This window comes from Rutidosis leptorrhynchoides, chromosome 1, assembly GCF_046630445.1.
Source record: "Rutidosis leptorrhynchoides isolate AG116_Rl617_1_P2 chromosome 1, CSIRO_AGI_Rlap_v1, whole genome shotgun sequence".
Classification (NCBI taxonomy): domain Eukaryota; kingdom Viridiplantae; phylum Streptophyta; class Magnoliopsida; order Asterales; family Asteraceae; genus Rutidosis; species Rutidosis leptorrhynchoides.
The window spans coordinates 253,434,127-253,455,406 of NC_092333.1; the positions used below are offsets into that span (position 1 = coordinate 253,434,127).

Here is a 21,280-nt window from a genome sequence, read left to right on the forward strand (position 1 = left end):
GAAGAAGAACACTTCGAAAGTTTGGAGCAATTTCATCAACCCCACATGCGGAATTAAGATTCCCAACTCCAAATGGCATAGCCGTGGTGCACTCTGAGTTTGTGAGACCATTAAGAGAAAGGCCAGTTGTTTATGAAGCACATGAGAACTTTGTTCACGGAGGACCATCAAGACAGTTGTTCAGCAGAAATGATGTGAATGGGTATTTCAAACCACACAAAAATATGGGAACCTTAAAGGCATAGCGCAGAACGCTGCACGGAGAACATATTGTTCACATGAATCGTGCAGTGCAGTTGATTAAACATGTTTTTTATTTCATCAATTCAAATAAGCACAGTGCAATTTTTTGTAGTTTTCTGGATAGGCTTGATCATCATATTCATACAAAAATATTACACAAAAATATTGTAAGTGCAACACTTTAATCTCAATGATATTTTCTCTTTCCTACACGCAAAGCGTTACGCGTTACGAATGTAGAACATTGCATTCTTACCTACCCACATAAGGCAAGACATTTTTATGCCCCCGATGGTAGAGGCTCTTGTGTCAACATTATAGATACAAGGGATCGGCTAGCGTGAGCTAGAGAGCACCGAGGCAAAAATACGATATCTCTTAAATGTCATGACATACAAAATGGTTTATCTCAATTGCATAAATCCATCTATATGAAAGCCAGAAAAATACAAATGTAAAATACAAGTGTATTTTGGAAGCCGCACAATGCCTAAGCGCAACACGCTAAACGGAACACTTATTCTTTAACAACAAATATTTTACACAGATTTAACAATATTTTTATGATACGTTGTTAACAATGAGAGCATCAGGATTGATTCATTATTTGTTTCAAAATCTAATTTCAAATAGTCAAAACATCTTTACAAATAAATCTTCTTACACAACACGGAGAACGGATAACATATTGATACATCCGTCAAATGAAAATAGTCAAAGCATATATGTTTTATTGACAAGCTGATGTGAAATTTATCACATATCATATAACCTTGATAAATCATATCATAGCACTTATATACATTGTGGCATAACATAGCAAAAATTATTGTCTTGATAAATCTATCAGTATAACCTTGGTAGAAACTCAAACGTCTTTGGCACAGAGCAGATAACAGATAAAAATTTAATACATATGCCATGTCAAAATCAGTTTAAGTCAAAAATATTTTATATGTCATATGGCATATGTGACCCAAGCTTCTATAAGCTAACAATAGTTAGACACATATATAGTATCAAGCATATGTTAAGCATAAAGAAGCATGGCAAATTCATGAGAAAGAAATCAAAATATGCATATAATTAATAAACAGACAAGTCATAAATTGTTGTTACAGATAAGTTACAATGTGTTTTCAAATAGGAACCCCAGGATATCCTTAACAGAAACATCTTCTCTACCACACACTACCACTAAAGCAATAATCTTTAGGGTAGATACTTCCTCAATTGTTACATGTAGCTTAGCCTTAGCATCAGGTTTGATGTGTTTGGAAATTGAAATTGGTAATGGGTCAGGCTTGTCGGGAAGAGCATTCACAATTTCTTCAACAACATCAGATATATCTTTCTCAGTTGATGCAACAAGATATCTGTCAAAGGTACGGCCAACAAGATTAGAACTTAATACTCTTTGCACAAGGGCAGGAAGGCCAACCTTTAAATCAATGAAGTCCTTTTTAGAAGTAGCAGTAGAAACAGTGTTTTCTTCAGCAACACGCTTCTCTATTTCCAACATCCTCTTCAACTCTTCATTCTCCTTCAACAAGGCTTCATTCTCTTCAATCACCTTCTCCTTCTCAACTCTCTCTATAACACACTTACTCTCCACCAACCGCATTGTCTCATCCTTTTTCTTTGCTACATCTACTGTAGTTTTCAATTTTAAATTAGTATCTTGCAAGTCAATTTCCAGTTTCTTTAATCTGGTAGCATTATGAGCAGCATTGGAAATAATGGCCTTCTGAGCTTCTTGCATCTTAAGGTCATGAATCACATGTTGATTAAGAAGCATCAAAGCTGCAGCAGTGGATTGGAAACTTTGTTTATGAGTCATGGTCGACAGAGAGGAAGACAGATCAGCAATTGTGTTTGCCTGCATCGGATACATATAGTTATAATAAGCATACTATTAGTAATGAAGTAATGGTACTGGACTTCAAACTTTTTAAGGGTTACCTTAAGAAACTCAACAAAACTGTCAGATTTATTGATAGGATCATCAAGGAAAGTCTTTAATCCGGCCAGTGGCACAACAGATGGTAGTTGGGAAGAAGAAGAAGATTGTGTTATACCAGTTCCTTTAGAGATTAATGGATTGTTGAAAGGTGGAGTCTCAAAAGTGTCATCATCATGAGTGTCATCCTCATTTGTTTCATCATCATCATCATCATCATCATCATCATCATCATCATCTTGAACATCAACAGTCTTATTCTTGTAATCACAACCAGTAGTGGTGTCATCATTCTCCTCTTGCAGAATTAATCCTATGAAACAAAGAGATAAATGAGCATAAAAAAAACATCAAAACATATTATGAGCATTATTGAAAGAACATAAGTGTAAAGCATACTTCTTTTCCTGGGTTTTTCAGAGGCTTCATTAACTGGACGCTTCCCTGAACGCTTTGAGCTCTGGCCAGATTTCTTCGTGCTAGGCGGTTTGGGGGTGCTTTCAATAATTTTTACATCTAAAGAAGCATGTACGGCATCACCACCTTTACCCTCTGTAGGCCGTTCAGGGCTCTTCAATTGTTGTTCAAACTCTGCATCCTTCACCTTATCAGCCTCAACTTCAACAACAGTTTTTTGTCATTGAGATACAGTAAGGGGGTCCAAGTTAGCTTTCTTGAAAGTCCTGTAAACCTGCACCTCTTCTTCTGCATCAGATAAAAACACAAATAAGCAGAAAAAGCATATAAGGATACATATAACTTATGATAACATAATTCAAGCATAGTATATTCATAAAGGTGCCTACCGCATCCTTTCCAGTGCAACACCGGCATATGTCCAACATGCCAGTTGTCACTCATTTTTCAAAGGACTAAGATGGCTTCATATTCAACATATGACCTTTGTGGAAGCTGCAGTGTCTTCCAGGTCAATGATTCTCCTTTCATCATCAGATAAAGTGATGGACTTACTCACGCCTATTTTAGTTTTCCTCCATTCACGAACACATGCCCATGCATCTTGAACAACCCTTTCATTAACAAAGAAGAAGGGTTCTTTCCAGTTTTTCAAAGAAGTCTCCTTTTCACCAGTAAAACCCTTATTTGGCTTGCAGTCAAATGTATACCAACATTTACTAACTAATCGAGTTCTAAACAACTCATTGAAAATATTTACATTCGGTGTTTCCTCTACAGCGTTACAGTACATCTCAAAAAGTATAATTTTTTGCAATCCTAGAGGATGAACTTGGCTAAGACCTATCCCATAATGGGCAAGAATTTTTTGAAGAAAGGTGGAAAGAGGAATACGGAGATTTCCTACAGTTAATTGAAGTTTATAAAGGGTAATCATCTTCTAAGGAGGATTGTTGGCTCTATCGCTAGATGAAGGAATCATGGGATTTAATAATCTAAGGTTTCTATGATCTCTGCATAATTAGTTTATCTCTGCTTCGGTGATGTTAGAAGGAATAGTACTGACATCGCGTGTATCTTTCTGTGAAGATGTGCTACTGGATTCGACCATGGTATCAATATAAAACAAAGCAATGCACACAGAGAATAAGGGAAATCGAGAACTGACCTTGAACAAATTAGTCGCTGTGAACCCTAGAAAGTAATTGCAGATATCTTCAAAGCAAATGATCAGTTTTCGGAAAAGGAAAAATGAAAGGGGAACAGATTAATTATAGTCAAATTGGTAGACAATGAAAGGATGTGATCGAACCACGTATATGAACCACATTAATTGGGATAAAATTTAATTTTTAGAAGAAATTGATAGTGCTCCAAATGAACATATATTTAGTAGCAATATCCTCCCAATATGTAAATTATTTAGTTATAATTGTCCTATTTTAAGTAGTAATCGTTTATATTAAATAAGTGCGAAGACAAAAGGCGAAAACGACGATTTGAGGACGCAAATGACCAAAAAGCTCAAATGTACAAGATACAATTCAAGTGGTTCTATTTATTGATAAGAAACATCTAAAAATGACAAGAGTACAAGTTGCGGAACGCAAAGTACAAGATATTAAATTATACGAAAGGACGTTCGAAAATCCGGAACCGGGACCTGAGCCAACTATCAACGCCCGACGCAACGGACTAAAAATTACAAGTCTACTATGCAAAAGAATATAATATAATATTTAAATAATTATATAAATTATTTATATATTATATTATTAAATAAAAACGTCGGCAAGCTAGAAAACAAGGCAACTTGGCTGGATCCTGGTGGCCATGCGATCGCATGGCCTGGTAGTTATAATCTCATGCGATCGCATGAGCCAAAAAGTCAGGCCACATTCCTATAAATTGCAAGTTTGTCAACGAGTTTAAACACACATATACATATATACTCCCTCTGTAATATATAATAAATATATAATATATATATATATATATATATATATATATATATATATATATATATATATATATATATATGTATATATATATATATATATATATATAGTATAGGGTAGTTTTATATTAGATTAGTTTTAGGTTATGCAAAGGTTATTTTACGGGTTTTAAAGTCAGAGCTCTGTCCGTGTAACACTACGCGATAAATAATCAATGTAAGCTATGTTCTCCTTTTTAAATTAATGTCTCGTACTTAAGTTATTATTATGCTTATTTAATCTTAAGTAATCATGATGTTGGGCTAAAAATATTAAAATTGGGTAATTGGGCTTTATACCATAATTGGGGTTTGGACAAAAGAACGACACTTGTGGAAATTAGACTATGGGCTATTAATGGGCTTTATATTTGTTTAACTAAATGATAGTTTGTTAATTTTAATATAAAGATTTACAATTGGACGTACCTATAAATAACCATATACACTCGATCGGACACGATGGGCGGGATATTTATATGTACGAATAATCGTTCATTTAACCGGACACGAGAATGGATTAATAGCCACTAGAATTATTAAAACAGGGGTGAAATTATGTACAAGGACACTTGGCATAATTGATAACAAAGTATTAAAACCTTGGGTTACACGCAGTCGATAACCTGGTGTAATTATTAAACAAAGTATTAAAACCTTGTTACAGTTTAAGTCCCCAATTAGTTGGAATATTTGACTTCGGGTATAAGGATAATTTGACGAGGACACTCGCACTTTATATTTATGACTGATGGATTGTTATGGACAAAAACCAGGACATATTAAATAATCCAGGACAAAGGACAATTAACGCATGGGCATAAAACTAAAATCAACACGTCAAACATCATGATTACGGAAGTTTAAATAAGCATAATTATTTTATTTCATATTTAATTTCCTTTATTTTATATTTAATTGCACTTCTAATTATCGCACTTTTATTTATTGTTATTGTATTTAATTGTAATTTTAATTATCGTACTTTTTAATTATCGTAATTTTATTTTATCGCACTTTTATTTATCGCAATTTCATTATCGTTATTTATTTTATGCTTTAAATTAAGTCTTTTATTTATTTAATATTTTACATTAGGTTTTAACTGCGACTAAAGTTTTAAAATCGACAAACCGGTTATTAAACGGTAAACCCCCTTTTATATATTATTACTATATATAATATATTTTGTACAAATATAATTGTTTAAAAATATAGTGTAAAATAAGTCGTCTCCCTGTGGAACGAACCGGACTTACTAAAAACTATACTACTCTACGATTAGGTACACTGCCTATAAGTGTTGCAGCAAAGTTTAGATATATCCATTCTATAAATAAATAATAAATATCTTGTGTAAAATGGTATCGTATTTAATAGTATTTTCTTATAAATATATAACTATTTCGTATACACCTCTACGCACATCAAGTTTTTGGCGCCGCTTCCGGGGACTCGGCGAAACGCTATATTTTTAAAATATATTTGTATATTATTTTTTAGAAAAACAATATAAAATTCCTTTAAAAAAAAAAAAATGGAATCCAGGCCCATGCGATCGCATGAGCCGGGTGTTGTAAAACCATGCGATTGCATGGCCTGACCTGACACGCCCTACTGAACCTGCCGACAGCATTAATTATGGATTATTATTAATTATTATTATTATTAAACCCTAATTAGGGTTAGTTATTATATTAATTAATTTTAGATATTAATTAATTTGTATATTTAGTTTATTTAGTTTTAATAAATTATAAAATTAATACTTTTATAAAATAAATAATATAAAAATAATATTTTTATAAAAATTGTACTTTTTACAACTTTAAGATTATTTTTATATTTTGTATCTTTTTATTTGTTTTAAGAGTAATATCTGTATTTTATCGCTCGTACTTAGTTTTAAACTTAATTTTTGTCATAGTTATTTTTATTTTTAGATTTTTAGGCTTTGCCGTAAAATCCCTTAAGTGCTTTTTCTTTAGACTAAGATTTAGGTGCTTTAGAATTTTGCGAAGCCGTTTTTTTGTACATTTTTAAATTATTGCCATTTTGGGATATAGTATTTCTTTTAAGCTTTTATATTTTTAGACGCAACTTTTAATTTTTAGTTTTTAGTTCCTTTTTAAGTTTCGACGCGCTACTTTCTTATTTTTATTTTTCGACGTTTTTCGACGCGCTCTTTTTCTTTCTTATTTCTCGACACTCTAGTTTTTAGGACATAGAATTTTTCTATTTCTTCTCTAAAATTTCTTTAAATTTTAACGAAAAATTATTTTAAGTGGTTGAATTGAAAGACATCAAAATTTTCTACTTCGTAGTAATAGTTGGATTTGTTAGTGGCTGAGTTGTGAGCTTCCTATTTAAAGGGTTCTGGCTCCCTGCTGCATCTATTGGCTATTCGAAACGTGGGCAAAAGCAGAAAAGTCTATTAATTTGATAACTTATATAATTTTTATATTTATAACTAATAGGATAATTAAAGTTTGGTAATAAGTGTAGTATGGAAAACCTCGAAAATATCTTGGAAACTCTTTATGACATCCGAAATCAATTTAATCAATACTCTCAAACGAGTGTTGATGACAATTCGTTTGGTCAATCTTGGATCACGAATGACGAAACAATAACTGGTTGTGAAATCTGTGGAGATTATCACTCAACATGGGAATGTTATTATTACGTTCCTATGGAAAATTACGCACCCACGGAATCTAAATGGAACGATTATGAAGAATACAATTCAAATTGGGATTATTCCCAAGAATATATCCAAAATCAACAACCAGAAGACGAGGAGAATTATGTGTCTGAAAATTCTTTAGATTATATGAAAATCAAACTCGAAGAACTCGATGCTCAAAATGAACAAATGAAAGAGTTTGTAAATAGGCAAGCTGAAACTCTATCAGATTACACACCTGTTAATATGAGGAGTATTGTGCAAGAAAATCTCATATCATCAAATTTTGATGAATTCGAAAGCTCCGAAATCACCAACTATCCTGATGATACTTTTTATTCAGCTTTACCAATTTCACAACATATCGACACATTAGCTCTACCGACGAAATCAACGATCCATCAATGGATGAAAAAGAAGAAGTAAGGGTGACAAATTGGTACTCTTGGAAAAACGATAACGTTGAAAATTCTACCCCCGAGACCAAAGTGGTGGGACCGATAAGTACCGTTAATGAAGAAGAATCTACTCCAATTCCGAAATTCACCATTCCACAACCTTCCAACCCAATATTCTCAATAGACGAGTCATCTACCGAAGATGAACTACGAGCTGTAATAGATAATGACACCTCGGATTTCACCCAATTGGGTAATAGAGGTGAAACCTTTGATCCCGAGAATGAACGGAAGGAAATGTTAGGAATTGACCACCCTATAGTATGTATGTCAGTGTATAACGATCCATTTGACCAAGAACCAGAAAAGAGACATATCCATTTACTAAAAGCTACACTTAAAAAAGAATTAAGTAGTGAAAATCGGGTGAGTCTAAACTTTAAACCCATTGATATATTATACACCACCCGAAATGTAAATAAGTGGCTCACTATTTTAATTCGTGGAACTTATTCTGCCGACTTCACATGTCGTCAGCTAAGTGTGGGAAAGTCTAACCCCACTTAACGTTAAATTAGGGGTTCGGGTTAGTGCATAACTCGTTAATAAAAATGCACGATTAGGGTAAAAGACGCATTTTCAAATATTAGCAAACAGTTCAGAAAAGCAACCGTTTTTGAAGAAAAACATGTGTGATAAAACAAGAAGGAATGAACGATGAGGCGCGCCATCTATCATTCGACGAGCTTTGTAATTACAAACTGGGTATTTTTTTCACTTTTCTACACTTATCACCCTCTTGAATTTATAATTATAGTTTGATTTCATGCAATTGAGGGCATTGCATGATCTCAAGTGTGGGGAAGGGTTATAAATTCTCTCGGGTTTGCACTTGGTTTATTTTCTAAATTTTATGAAAATTTTAAAAAAATTTCAACTAAATGAATTCAAAATCATGTTTATACATATTTATGAACGATGAAAACTAGGTGTTAATGCCGAAATTATTGTTACCTCGGAAAGGACATAAATTGAGAAACAACTAAAACGTTTGAATTTATTTATTAAGATATAAAAAGACGCATGAAAAAAGCCAAGTGTGGGGAGAATGTACCAAGTTATTCAATTAAAAACTATCTATCACATGTTTCTGTAAAGTTATTGCAGGTGCTTTTGTTTTGGACAAAATTAACCGTTTTACCCGATTTATTGTAATATATTTGAAAGAAAGATGGATCTACACGATGAATCAATTCCATCATTAAAAGGAAGTAAAGTCTTCCGAAAAAGAAACGCGCTTCTTAATTTAGGTCAAGAAGTTGTCGTCCACACCAGCTGTAGGTTGACGAAAAACCTAGAAAAGTCATCTCTAAAATCAGCAGGAAATCCACGGACCTCAGCATCAAACAGGGTCGCCAAGTGGTCAGACTTATCCTAACCATGAGAGGATCTGTCTTGTAAAATGGGGAGGACGCCGTGCAAATTAGCTTGATAATACTAATGAATCAGACCCCCAGAAAGGATAATCTCCTTAAAAGATCAAAAATCAGCTTTTAAGCCTGATATTACTCAAGCCTAGAGATTGACCTTAAAGATTGAGAATTACAAACTCATGGAATTCGATGATATCTAAACTCGAGCTTGAACGAGAAAATATTTTGATCAAAATTACAAACCGATTTGTTTTCTGAAAACCCATTTTCAATGCGTTCATTACTATTGAACGTAAAATCCTAGGAATTCACCTGGAATTCATTAGGTCACCTGAACCAAATCGGGTGTCAATCGTAAGAACGGTGGTTGCATATCATGGTCAAAGACAGGACCTTGTGCCAGACCGAAAAAAAATTATAGGGTGATCTTTACTATTGCTCCTACAAAGGATAGTAATTGCATCTGACATGTTTTAGACCATGAACAAATGCATGTCATTAGACATTGCCTTAACAGTTTCGTGTTCATCGCTTTCCTTTACAACCGGAAGGTAGTTTGCCGAAAGGTAATATACGGGACAAGTATACTAGACGTGTTGCTTTCCCAATACAAGGTTAGCAAGTGGGTGACACAAAACCATAATTTTTGAGCTAAAATTTTCAAATCTGAAACCCACAAAACCCACAAAAACATTTTGCAACACCGGTGAAGGGTTATTCCGGAAAACTTATCTAGGGTAAAAGCTAGATTGAATTTTCAAAAGATCAAATGTTTTCATAAAGATCCAATTTCCTTAAAGGATCTAAACTTTCATAGTCATGTGGGACTGTAAACCACATCGTTACTATCATTTTTATACCACTGTATCAAAATCACTGATGTATAAAGTGTGAGAATAAAAAAGTGATTCGAGTGAAGTGTGATTTTATTTCAAGTTATGTATTGCTTGAGGACAAGCAACGTTCAAGTGTGGGGATATTTGATAGTGCTCCAAATGAACATATATTTAGTAGCAATATCCTCCCAATATGTAAATTATTTAGTTATAATTGTCCTATTTTAAGTTGTAATTGTTTATATTAAATAAGTGCGAAGACAAAAGGCAAAAACGACGATTTGAAGACGCAAATGACCAAAAAGCTCAAATGTACAAGATACAATCCAAGTGGTTCAATTTATTGATAAGAAACGTCTAAAAATGACAAGAGTACAAGTTGCGGAACGCAAAGTACAAGATATTAAATTATACGAAAGGACGTTCGAAAATCCGGAACCGGGACCTGAGCCAACTATCAACGCCCAACGCAAGGACTAAAAATTACAAGTCTACTATGCACAAGAATATAATATAATATTTAAATAATTATATAAATTATTTATATATTATATTATTAAATAAAAACGTCGGCAAGCTAGAAAACAAGGCAACTTGGCTGGATCCTGGTGGCCATGCGATCGCATGGCCTGGTAGTTATAATCTCATGCGATTGCATGAGCCGAAAAGTCAGGCCACATTCCTATAAATTGCAAGTTTGGGCGACGATTTTAAACACACATATACATATATACTCCCTCTGTAATATATAATAAATATATATAATATATATATATATATATATATATATATATATATATATATATATATATATATATATATATATATATATATATATATATATATATATATATATATATAGTAGTTTTATATTAGATTAGTTTTGGGTTATGCAAAGGTTATTTTACGGGTTTTAAAGTCAGAGCTCTGTCCGTGTAACACTACGCGATAAATAATCATTGTAAGCTATGTTCTCCTTTTTAAATTAATGTCTCGTACTTAAGTTATTATTATGCTTATTTAATCCTAAGTAATCATGATGTTGGGCTAAAAATATTAAAATTGGGTAATTGGGCTTTATACCATAATTGGGGTTTGGACAAAAGAACGACACTTGTGGAAATTAGACTATGGGCTATTAATGGGCTTTATATTTGTTTAACTAAATGATAGTTTTTTAATTTTAATATAAAGATTTACAATTGGACGTACCTATAAATAACCATATACACTCGATCGGACACGATGGGCGGGATATTTATATGTACGAATAATCGTTCATTTAACCGGACACGGGAATGGATTAATAGCCACTAGAATTATTAAAACAGGGGTGAAATTATGTACAAGGACACTTGGCATAATTGATAACAAAGTATTAAAACCTTGGGTTACACGCAGTCGATAACCTGGTGTAATTATTAAACAAAGTATTAAAACCTTGTTACAGTTTAAGTTCCCAATTAGTTGGAATATTTGACTTCGGGTATAAGGATAATTTAACGAGGACACTCGCACTTTATATTTATGACTGATGGACTGTTATGGAAAAAAACCAGACGGACATATTAAATAATCCAAGACAAAGGACAATTAACCCATGGGCATAAAACTAAAATCAACACGTCAAACATCATGATTACGGAAGTTTAAATAAGCATAATTATTTTATTTCATATTTAATTTCCTTTATTTTATATTTAATTGCACTTCTAATTATCGCACTTTTATTTATTGTTATTGTATTTAATTGTACTTTTAATTATCGTACTTTTTAATTATCGCAATTTTATTTTATCGCACTTTTATTTATCGCAATTTCATTATCGTTATTTATTTTACGCTTTAAATTAAGTCTTTTATTTATTTAATATTTTACATTAGGTTTTAACTGCGACTAAAGTTTTAAAATCGACAAACCGGTCATTAAATGGTAAACCCCCTTTTATATATTATTACTATATATAATATATTTTGTACAAATATAATTGTTTAAAAATATAGTGTAAAATAAGTCGTCTCCCTGTAGAACGAACCGGACTTACTAAAAACTATACTACTCTACGATTAGGTACACTGCCTATAAGTGTTGTAGCAAGGTTTAGGTATATCCATTCTATAAATAAATAATAAATATCTTGTGTAAAATTGTATCGTATTTAATAGTATTTTCTTATAAATATATAACTATTTCGTATACACCTCTACGCACATCATAAATCAAAAAGGTTTTTGGGGGAAAATTCATAATTGGAAGAGTGACATCAGCACAGAGAAACAGACGGCTACAGCAGTTTTGTGTCTTCGAGAAAAAAAGCATCTTTTATTTTTAGTTTAATGACTTTATTTTTTGCAAAAATAAAGACATTAAACTGGGGGGACTTAATGGTATATCATAGGGGATACAGGCATAAAAACATCATTTTTATACAGCAGAATGGATCAAACAGCACAAAAGACAACAATATTTGGCGGTTTTTAACATTTATCATCCAGTGCATAGTAGGCCGCCCAGCGTCATGCATAAACCCTGCAGGCAACTTCTATGCTTAAGACCTTCTACTAGGCGCGTGAGCGGCACGCAGCCACGTCAGACACGCCAAAGTCGGTTCCGGATACTTCGCATAATTGAATTAATCTGCGTTTGACACGTGTTCCCGAGAATTTCGGACATTCTACGCCTATAAATAGACCCCCTGGGTCACCACATTTCACATATGAACTTAAGTTAAAGAGAAGTATGCTTTCTCTCTCACACAGTTCTTTCTCACTCTAAAAGCACATTAACCGCTTAGCAGCAGAACGCTACATGAATCAATTACAGATTGATCTACATATTGATTGAGGCCACCCCGTGGATCTCTCATCCGTGTTCCGAGTCTGCAGGGATTATTTCCTGAGGGCAAACACCAATCAACATACAATCACTCTACGCTAGGCGGATAGTGTCCTGTACTGGTACCTTACACACACTATACGAAAGATTGTACCTACAAGGAAGAAAAACAAAGTTGCTCTTAAAAAGAGCATTACCCCTGATTCAGTAAAGGTTAATATTGTTGAACATGGTTAATCCTCGAAAGGTAGCAAGGGCAAAGGGAAGACTGCGAAGACTAACAAGGAAAAGGGTTCAAGCTTGAACCTTAAGGAAAAGGGTTCAAGCTTGAACCTTAAGGGAGTGTTGCCAAGAAGAAAGGATTCTTTGGCAAATGCTATAATTATGACCAGCCGGGTCATTGTGCTGATCAGTGCACGAAGCTAAAGAAAGAGACTTCTAAACAAGCTAACATAGTTGATGATGCTGACAACCTCGTTGCAATAGTTTTCGACCTCGCGATTATGATTTCCGAAGTTAATTTGGTTGGTTCTAATACTAGGGAGTGGTGGGTTGACACTGGGGATACCCGCCATGTATGTTCTCACAAGTGCCTATTCAACACCTCAAGGATGTGAATAGTGGAGATAAACTGTTCATTGGAAACTCTGCTACTGCCATATCAAAGGTGAATAAAATGTGATCTTGAGAATGACCTCTGGAAAGGAACTCACTTTGACTAATGTGATGTATGTTCTTGACATTCTTAAGATTCTTGTGTCTGGGTGGTTGTTGAATAAGTTTGTCTTTAGAATTGTGTTTGAGTCTGATAAGATCGTGTTGACCAAAAATGGCATGTATGTTGGTAAGGGCTATGCCCTTAATGGTATGTTCAAGCTAAATGTAATGGTTGTTAATAGTGAAGCAAATAAATCTGGTACTAGTTTTTCTTATATTGTTGAGTCTCCTAATGTGTGGCATGGTAGACTAGGTCATGTTAATTTTAATTCCATTCGTCGCTTGAGTAAATTGAACTGCATACTAACTTTTAATATTGACTCAAACTATAAATGTGAAACTTGTGTTGAAGCCAAACTAACGATATCATCCTTCAAGTCGGTTGAAAGAAAAACCGAACCCCTTGATATGATCCACACTGATGTGTGTGATTTAAAATTTATTCCAACGAGGAATGGTAACAAGTACTTCATTACATTTATCGATGATAGCATAAAGTATTGTTATGTTTACTTATTGAAGAGTAAAGATGAAGCAATAGATAAGTTTATTGCTTAAAAAAATGAAGTTAAGAATCAATTTGAACGTAAAATCAAAATCGTTCGTAGTGATAGAGGTGGTGATTACGTCACACCGTTCGTTGAATTTTGTTCACAAAATAGCATTTGACATGAATTCACTACACCTTACTCTCCACAATTAAATGACACTACAGAACGAAAGAACATAACCATGAAAGAAATGGTGAATGCCATATTGGTTAGTTCTGGTGTAACCTAGTCGATGTAGGGGATGTCATTCTATCGACAAACTATCTTTTAATTATAATACCCCAGAAGAAAAGGGATGAAACTCCATACGAATTATGGTGAAAAAGGAAACCATCATATGAGTACCTCAAAGAGTGCGGGTGCCTAGCAAAGGTAGTTGTTCCATTACCTAAGGCACAAAAGATAGGATCCAAGACTGTTGATTGCATATTTATTGGATATGCTTAATACAGTACTACGTATCGCTTCCTTGTGCATGATTTCAAGGTTCCGGATATACACAAAGGTTCGATAATGGAATCAAGAAATGCTTCATTCTTTAAGATTTTTTTTATTTCCTTACACATGAACGTGGAAGTTCGTCTAGAATAGACGATGAAGATGTCTAATATGAAACATCTAATGAGCTAGTTCAACAAGAACTAGAACCACCTGAGGAAGAAGAGCTCGAGCTTAGAAGAAGAAAACGAGCAAGGACAGAAAAGTCTTTTGGTCCCGATTTCCACACTTACATGTTTTAAAATGAACCTACAACCTATCGTGAAGCGGTAACTTCCTCGGAAGGACCTCAATGGAAGGAGGCCAATAAAATTGAAATAAAGTCTATTTTACAAAACCATACTTGGGAATTAGTGGATCTTCCTCCGGTATGCAAGACACTATGTTATTGATGGATATACAAGAAGAATATGGAGCCATATGGCACCATTAACAGGTACAAGGTAAGGTTGGTGATCAAAGGATATAGACAACGAGAAGGTATAGATTATTTTGATATGTATTCTCCTGTAACGCGAATTATTTCCATTAGGTTGGTACTTGCCATTGCCGCCTTTCGGAATTTAGAAGTACATCAAATAGATGTGAAAACAGCTTTCTAAAAAGAAATCTCGAATAAGAGATTTACATGGAACAACCCAAGGGATCGCCTGAACAAGAAAGGAAGTTTTGTAAACTTGTTAAATCCTTGTATGGATTAAAACAAGTTCCCAACAATGGCACCAGAAGTTTGATCATGTCATGCTTGATTCGGGATTTAAGATCAATGAGTGTGACAAGTGTGTGTATGTGAAAGACACACCAAGTGGATATGTTATCCTTTGTCTATATGTAGATGATATGTTTATTGCTGGTAGTAATGAGAAGATGATTAAATCTACAATAGACATGTTGAAATCGAAGTTTGACATGAAAGACATGGGCTTGGAAGATGTGATATTACGAGTGAAAATCACAAGAACCCAAAGTGGACTTGTTCTAAGTCAATCCCATTATATGGATAAAATTCTTAAGAAGTTCAATGCAATTGACTCTAATGTAGCTATAACTCCCATTGACACAAGTCAACATCTAGCTCAGAACAGAGGAGAACCTGTTAACCAATTAGAGTACTCAAGAATTGTTGGCAGCTTATGTATCTAATGAGTTGTACTCGACCCGGCGTAGCATATGTTGTAAGCAAGCTAAGTAGATACACGAGTAATCCAAGTATGTCTCACTGGAGTTGTATGACCAGGTTACTTCGATACTTAAGATACACTTGGGATTACGAGCTACATTATAACAGATATCCTCGAAGGTCACTGTAATGCAAACTGGATATCTGATACAAATAATTCTAGAGCAACAAGTGGATATGTATTCACACTTGGAGGTGCTGCTATATCGTAGAAATCGTCTAAACAAACGGTTATTGCAAGATCTATGATGGAATCAGAATTCATCGCTTTAGATAAAGATGGTGAAGAGGCAAAATGGCTACGTCAATTCATTGAGGATATACCAATATGGCTTAAGCCGGTGTCGGCCATTAGTATACATTGTGATAGCCAATCGGCGATTGGTAGAGCTCATAGCACAATGTATAATGGTAAGAATAGACATACATGACATAGACATAATATAGTATGATAACTAATCTCTACATGCATTATCACTATTGACTATGTGAAGTCAAAGGATAATATTGCATATCCGCTGACAAAAGGCTTAAGCAGAAAGTTAGTGTATAAGTCGTGCGTGGGAATGGGCTGAAGCCCCTTAAAGGCTAAGTTTATATGAATCAAAACCTAACTCAGTTGACTGGAGATCCTAAGATCTAAGAGTAATAGGACAAAGTACTTGTATGAACTACTGATGTTATTGTGGTGGAGTTAATTACTAAACTAGGAACCCCTACATTTTTTAAAGGGAGTTTGCTATTATGAGTTGAATTCCTAGTCCAATTCCTAAAAGTGTCAAGTAAAAAGATAAGCCTATGGCTTTTAACGATTCAACTGAGATAACCATGCGTGGTTAATCAGTAGCCACACTATAGTGAATCACCTAATTGAGAGAGAAGTGGGGTCGCTTCAAAGGATATTGTTGGGGAAAAATATTTGATAAGCTCTCGCAGAACTAGGCTAAGGTTCATGACCATAACGAACATAACTATGATGACTTGACTTTTCAGGGAGAGTCTTGTGTGAAGCGTATTGTCGCCTACATAAACGGTAGACGAGTTCAAAGACATCGTTGTCTACTCAGAGCCAGTAGACTAAGTGTGTTTCATAAGCGAAGGTTTAGAGGGTAACACCTACCTATCGTATGCAAGATTCAACTGCTAAAATTTAATCGGAAGATTGTTGTTTCTAATAGCGATCTCCATTCATATGAGGGATTGTTGGAAAATTTGGTTGAAAAAGTGTTTCACAAATGTTTGGACACAAATTAATATATAATAAAGTGATATATACGAATGAATATTAGTGGGTTTTATTGTCCATAGTGAGTGCTTTAAAACTTGCTTAAGCGTGTCCAAAACAGTTTAATGATGAATTAGATATCGCGTCTCAAAGTTGCTAGTTTAGTGCAAATTGGAAGGATTTTGAAGGAAGCGGAAGGAGTGGGAAGAAACTTGTGAGTGGTATATAAAGCATGTTGGTATAAGCTATGTCAAGATCTTATGACATCTTTTACTCCCTTACATACCCTCGCACAGGGGTGGTGGTGCAAAAACCTGGATTTGGGCTTGGGATCCAATGTGTACCTCGCGCGACCTGCGGACACGAATGCAGCTCCGAAATTCTGGGCTCGTGCGAGGCTGGTTTTTGTGATCCAGTTTTTTTTATCTGACTTAGATTATAAGTTAAGATAAGAATGAAGTCTGGTACATGTTTATCCAGCTTTTTTTTTTTTTTTAATCTTATCAGTTGCGATAAGACCAAATCTTCCTTCAAATTTGGAGTGTTGGTTGTGATTTCTGCTATAAAGTGGCCATCGTGTTTGGCAAAAGAGATACAACTAAAAAAATCGCAAAAGCACAAAACAAAAAGCATCTGCTTTCACTCACGTTTTCCATCTCAGTCAAAGCTTTTCGTCTCCCCAATTTCGGTCAATTTTCAAGCAAGTGTTCTAGTCCGGACGTACGCTACTCTTAACCGGTGTACTCTGGGAACAGATGTCGAATCTGTTTAAAGGAATTATGTCAAATACGAGCTCAGTTCAATCTTAATTCGGTTTGATCGCTTTATTTTTCCAGTTCATGATTACATATATGTTTCACATGTTCTTTATATGAATATTGTCTTTAAGTAATCTGTATTTTTTTTCAGTTTTGTATGCCTATTCGTTCTATAGCATGAACATTACATATTCTACCATTCAATGTTAGGACACAGGTCCCTAACTCACAAATAACAAATGTATTAAAGAAAGTAAAACATTACGATGATTTAACATGCAACAAATATGAACGGAAATAGAAATAAAAGAACTCGTGGACTACATTTTTGCTGCTTACATTCATTTCACAATAAAACTATATAAATAGCTAACTTAACATAACTACCTAACAACTAATACGATAAACTAGCACCCGTTATTCATTTCGAATTAAACATCCACGATTAACTAAATCCCATTGACCTTTAGAATTGGTAGCACCTCGTTAGTCACGTACCCACTAACTCGCTTACCATGAAACTCAGACTTAATTTAAAAACACATTGATGTTATAATTCAGTAGGCTTATAACTACCTTTAGTGGATTGGTTCTTGAATATAGACTTTGAAAATCTTAAGAACAAGAATATATGAGTAAAGAGAGAAAGGAAGAAACACTATGGATGTAAGTGTGAGAAATGGTACATCTTTACAAGCATAACTCATGGGTATTTATACTACAAAAAAATACTATGGAAGTGACCCCAAGTTGACTATAAAATTGTACCAAAATTGACTATCCATACTTGCATTATTGTAGTTCCATACTTGCACAATTATTATTATTATCATAACACTCCCCCTTGGATAGCAATTTTGTTTGTTAAAGATCAACTGTAAGTTACTGCCTCGTTAAAAACCTTGGCCAAAGAAAAACCCAGTGGGATAAAAACTTTAGCTAAGGGAAAAAGAGTGCAGCATATAGTTGACTCCCCCTCAAGTAGACATTGCTGAGCTGTTACATCTTTTGAACTTGCCTCATGCAAATATTGTGAACATGCGTTCTGAAAATAGCAGTTGAAAGTGCTTTGGTGAAAAGATCAGCAGAGTTTTGATGGATTGAACATATATCATTTCAATCTAGTTGTCCTTAATGATGTCTTGAGTGTATGAGAAGAATCTAGGAGGTATGTGTTTTGTTCGGTCACTTTTGATATATCATTCTTTCATTTGTGCTATGCAAGCTGCATTATCTTCATAGATAGATGTTGGACTTTTATCGGGTTCTAGTCCACAAGAATAAGTAATGAGTTGTGTCATTGTTCTCAACCAAAAACATTCCCAAGTAGCTTCATGTAATGCAATCACTTCGGCATGATTTGATGATGTTGCAACAAGTGTTTGTTTTTTAGAACGCCATGATATTGCAGTACCTCCATTTAGGAATACATATCCAGTTTGAGATTTAGCTTTATGTGGATCAGATAAATAACCTGCATCAACAAATTAACTGCAAAAGAAATGTCAGGTCTTGTATAATTTGTAAGATATACATAAGAGCTCCAATTGCCCTAAGTTATGGTACTTCTGGTCCCAGAATATCTTCATGATCTTCACATGGACGAAATGGATCAGCTTCAACATTGAGTGATCTAACAACCATAGGAGTACTTAATGGTTTTGTCTTGTCCATATTAAAATGTTTCAAAATCTTTTCAGTATATGTTGTTTGATGTACAAGTAAACCATTAGGCATATGCTCAATTTGTAAACCAAGGTAATACTTGGTTTTTCCGAGATCTTTCATTTCAAATTCTTTCTTTAGAAGTTGAATGGCTTCATGGATCTCTTTATTTGTACCTATGATGTTAAGATCATCGACATAAACAGCTATGATCACATATCCGGATGTTGTTTTCTTAATGAATACACATGGGCAAATATAATTATTTGTATACCCTTTGCTTATCAAGTAATCACTTAATCGTTTATACCACATGCAACCCGATTGTTTCAACCCATATAAAGACCTTTGTAACTTGATTGAGTACATTTCTTTAAGTTTTGCATTGGTTGCTTCTGATACCTTAAATCTTTCAGGTATCTTCATATATATATATATCACTATCAAGTGATCCATATAGATAAGCAGTCACAACATCCATGAGATGCATTTCTAAATTTTTTTAGAAACTGCCAGGATGATTAAGTATCTAAAAGTAATTGCATCCATAACAGGAGAATAAGTTTCCTCATAATCAATTCCTGGTCTTTGAGAAAAATCTTGAGTTACAAGTATAGCTTTACCTTGTAACTTCATTTTTCTCATTTCCTTTTCGGGTAAAAATTCATTTGTGTCCCATACGTTTCACATCTTTAAAGTGAAAATGATTTATCCGAAAACTTTTCTTTTATTGAGCAATTCTAATTCAGCTCGTATATAGTCATGTCTATTTTGACATTCAATGACAGATTTTGGTTTCAGCTCATCATCTTTATTCATGATGTCATTATATGAAAAATTCTCATCAATATTTGTCATTCCATTTCGATTCCATATTATTGCATAATTTATTGCAATTTATGTATTTACATTTATCAATACCCTCTGCAGAAGGAATATTGATTTGTGGTTCTTCTTGAACACTTTCTTTTACCTCATTATCAGCTGATTTTTCTTTTCGAGGATTTTTATCTTTGGAACCAATTGGTCTCCCACGTTTCAGGCGTGGCAAAGACTCATGAGTGACATTTCCAACTTTTAGAATTTCAATTCTAGCTGAAGCATTTACTGCTGGTATACATGATTTAGTCACTCCTTTTTGTATCTGTAAATGCATCAGGTAATTTATTTGCAAGTTCTTGCATATGCATTATTTTTTTTTTAACTTTCTTTTCGCATTCTTTTGTGCGATGATCATGATACATTAATTTATGTTCACACCATGAAACATCCTTTTCTTTATTTTTCATTTCTCTCCCTAATCTAGGGAACAATGATAATCAGCAAAACGTGCTGTAAAAACATTATCCGTTATAGGTTCAATATATCTTATAATTGAAGATGTTTCATATTTAACATATATATATATCCCCATCCTCCTTTGAGGACCCATTTTAGTGCGTTGTGGTTGTGTAACTAGAATATACACTGCACAATCAAATGTTCTAATGGTGGGAAATATTTAGCTCTCGGCCAAAATCAAGTTGTAGGGGAGAATATTTATGAGTTGCACTTTGTCAAAAGTGAAATAATATCGCAGCATGTAAATTTGCATGTCCCCATATATATCACCTTGAATTCTTTCAAGAAACATTGGTGATTCTTTCTCAATGTGTTTTTCATTAATCACCATATGTGCTTTTCATTAATCACCATATGTGCTTTTCATTAATCACCATATGTGCTTTTCATTAATCACCATATGTGCTTTTCATTAATCACCATATGTGCTTTTAATTAATGGTTTTTCATTAATCACCATATGTGGTTTTCATTAATCATCATATGTGCTTTTTATCATATGCGCTTTTAATCATATGCGTTATGGTCTAAAACCATTTA

General features: G+C 33.9%; 1 protein-coding gene across 1 annotated transcript; it reads left to right on the top strand.

Annotated features, from left to right (window-relative positions):
• The first annotated feature begins 15,312 nt into the window (after window positions 1–15,312).
• On the top strand, window positions 15,313–15,963 carry LOC139897039 (uncharacterized mitochondrial protein AtMg00810-like). The gene is made up of 2 exons (XM_071879683.1): window positions 15,313–15,706; window positions 15,860–15,963. The coding sequence occupies exons 1-2, from the start codon at window positions 15,313–15,315 to the stop codon at window positions 15,961–15,963; spliced, it is 498 nt and encodes a 165-aa protein (XP_071735784.1).
• Window positions 15,964–21,280: the final 5,317 nt, after the last annotated feature.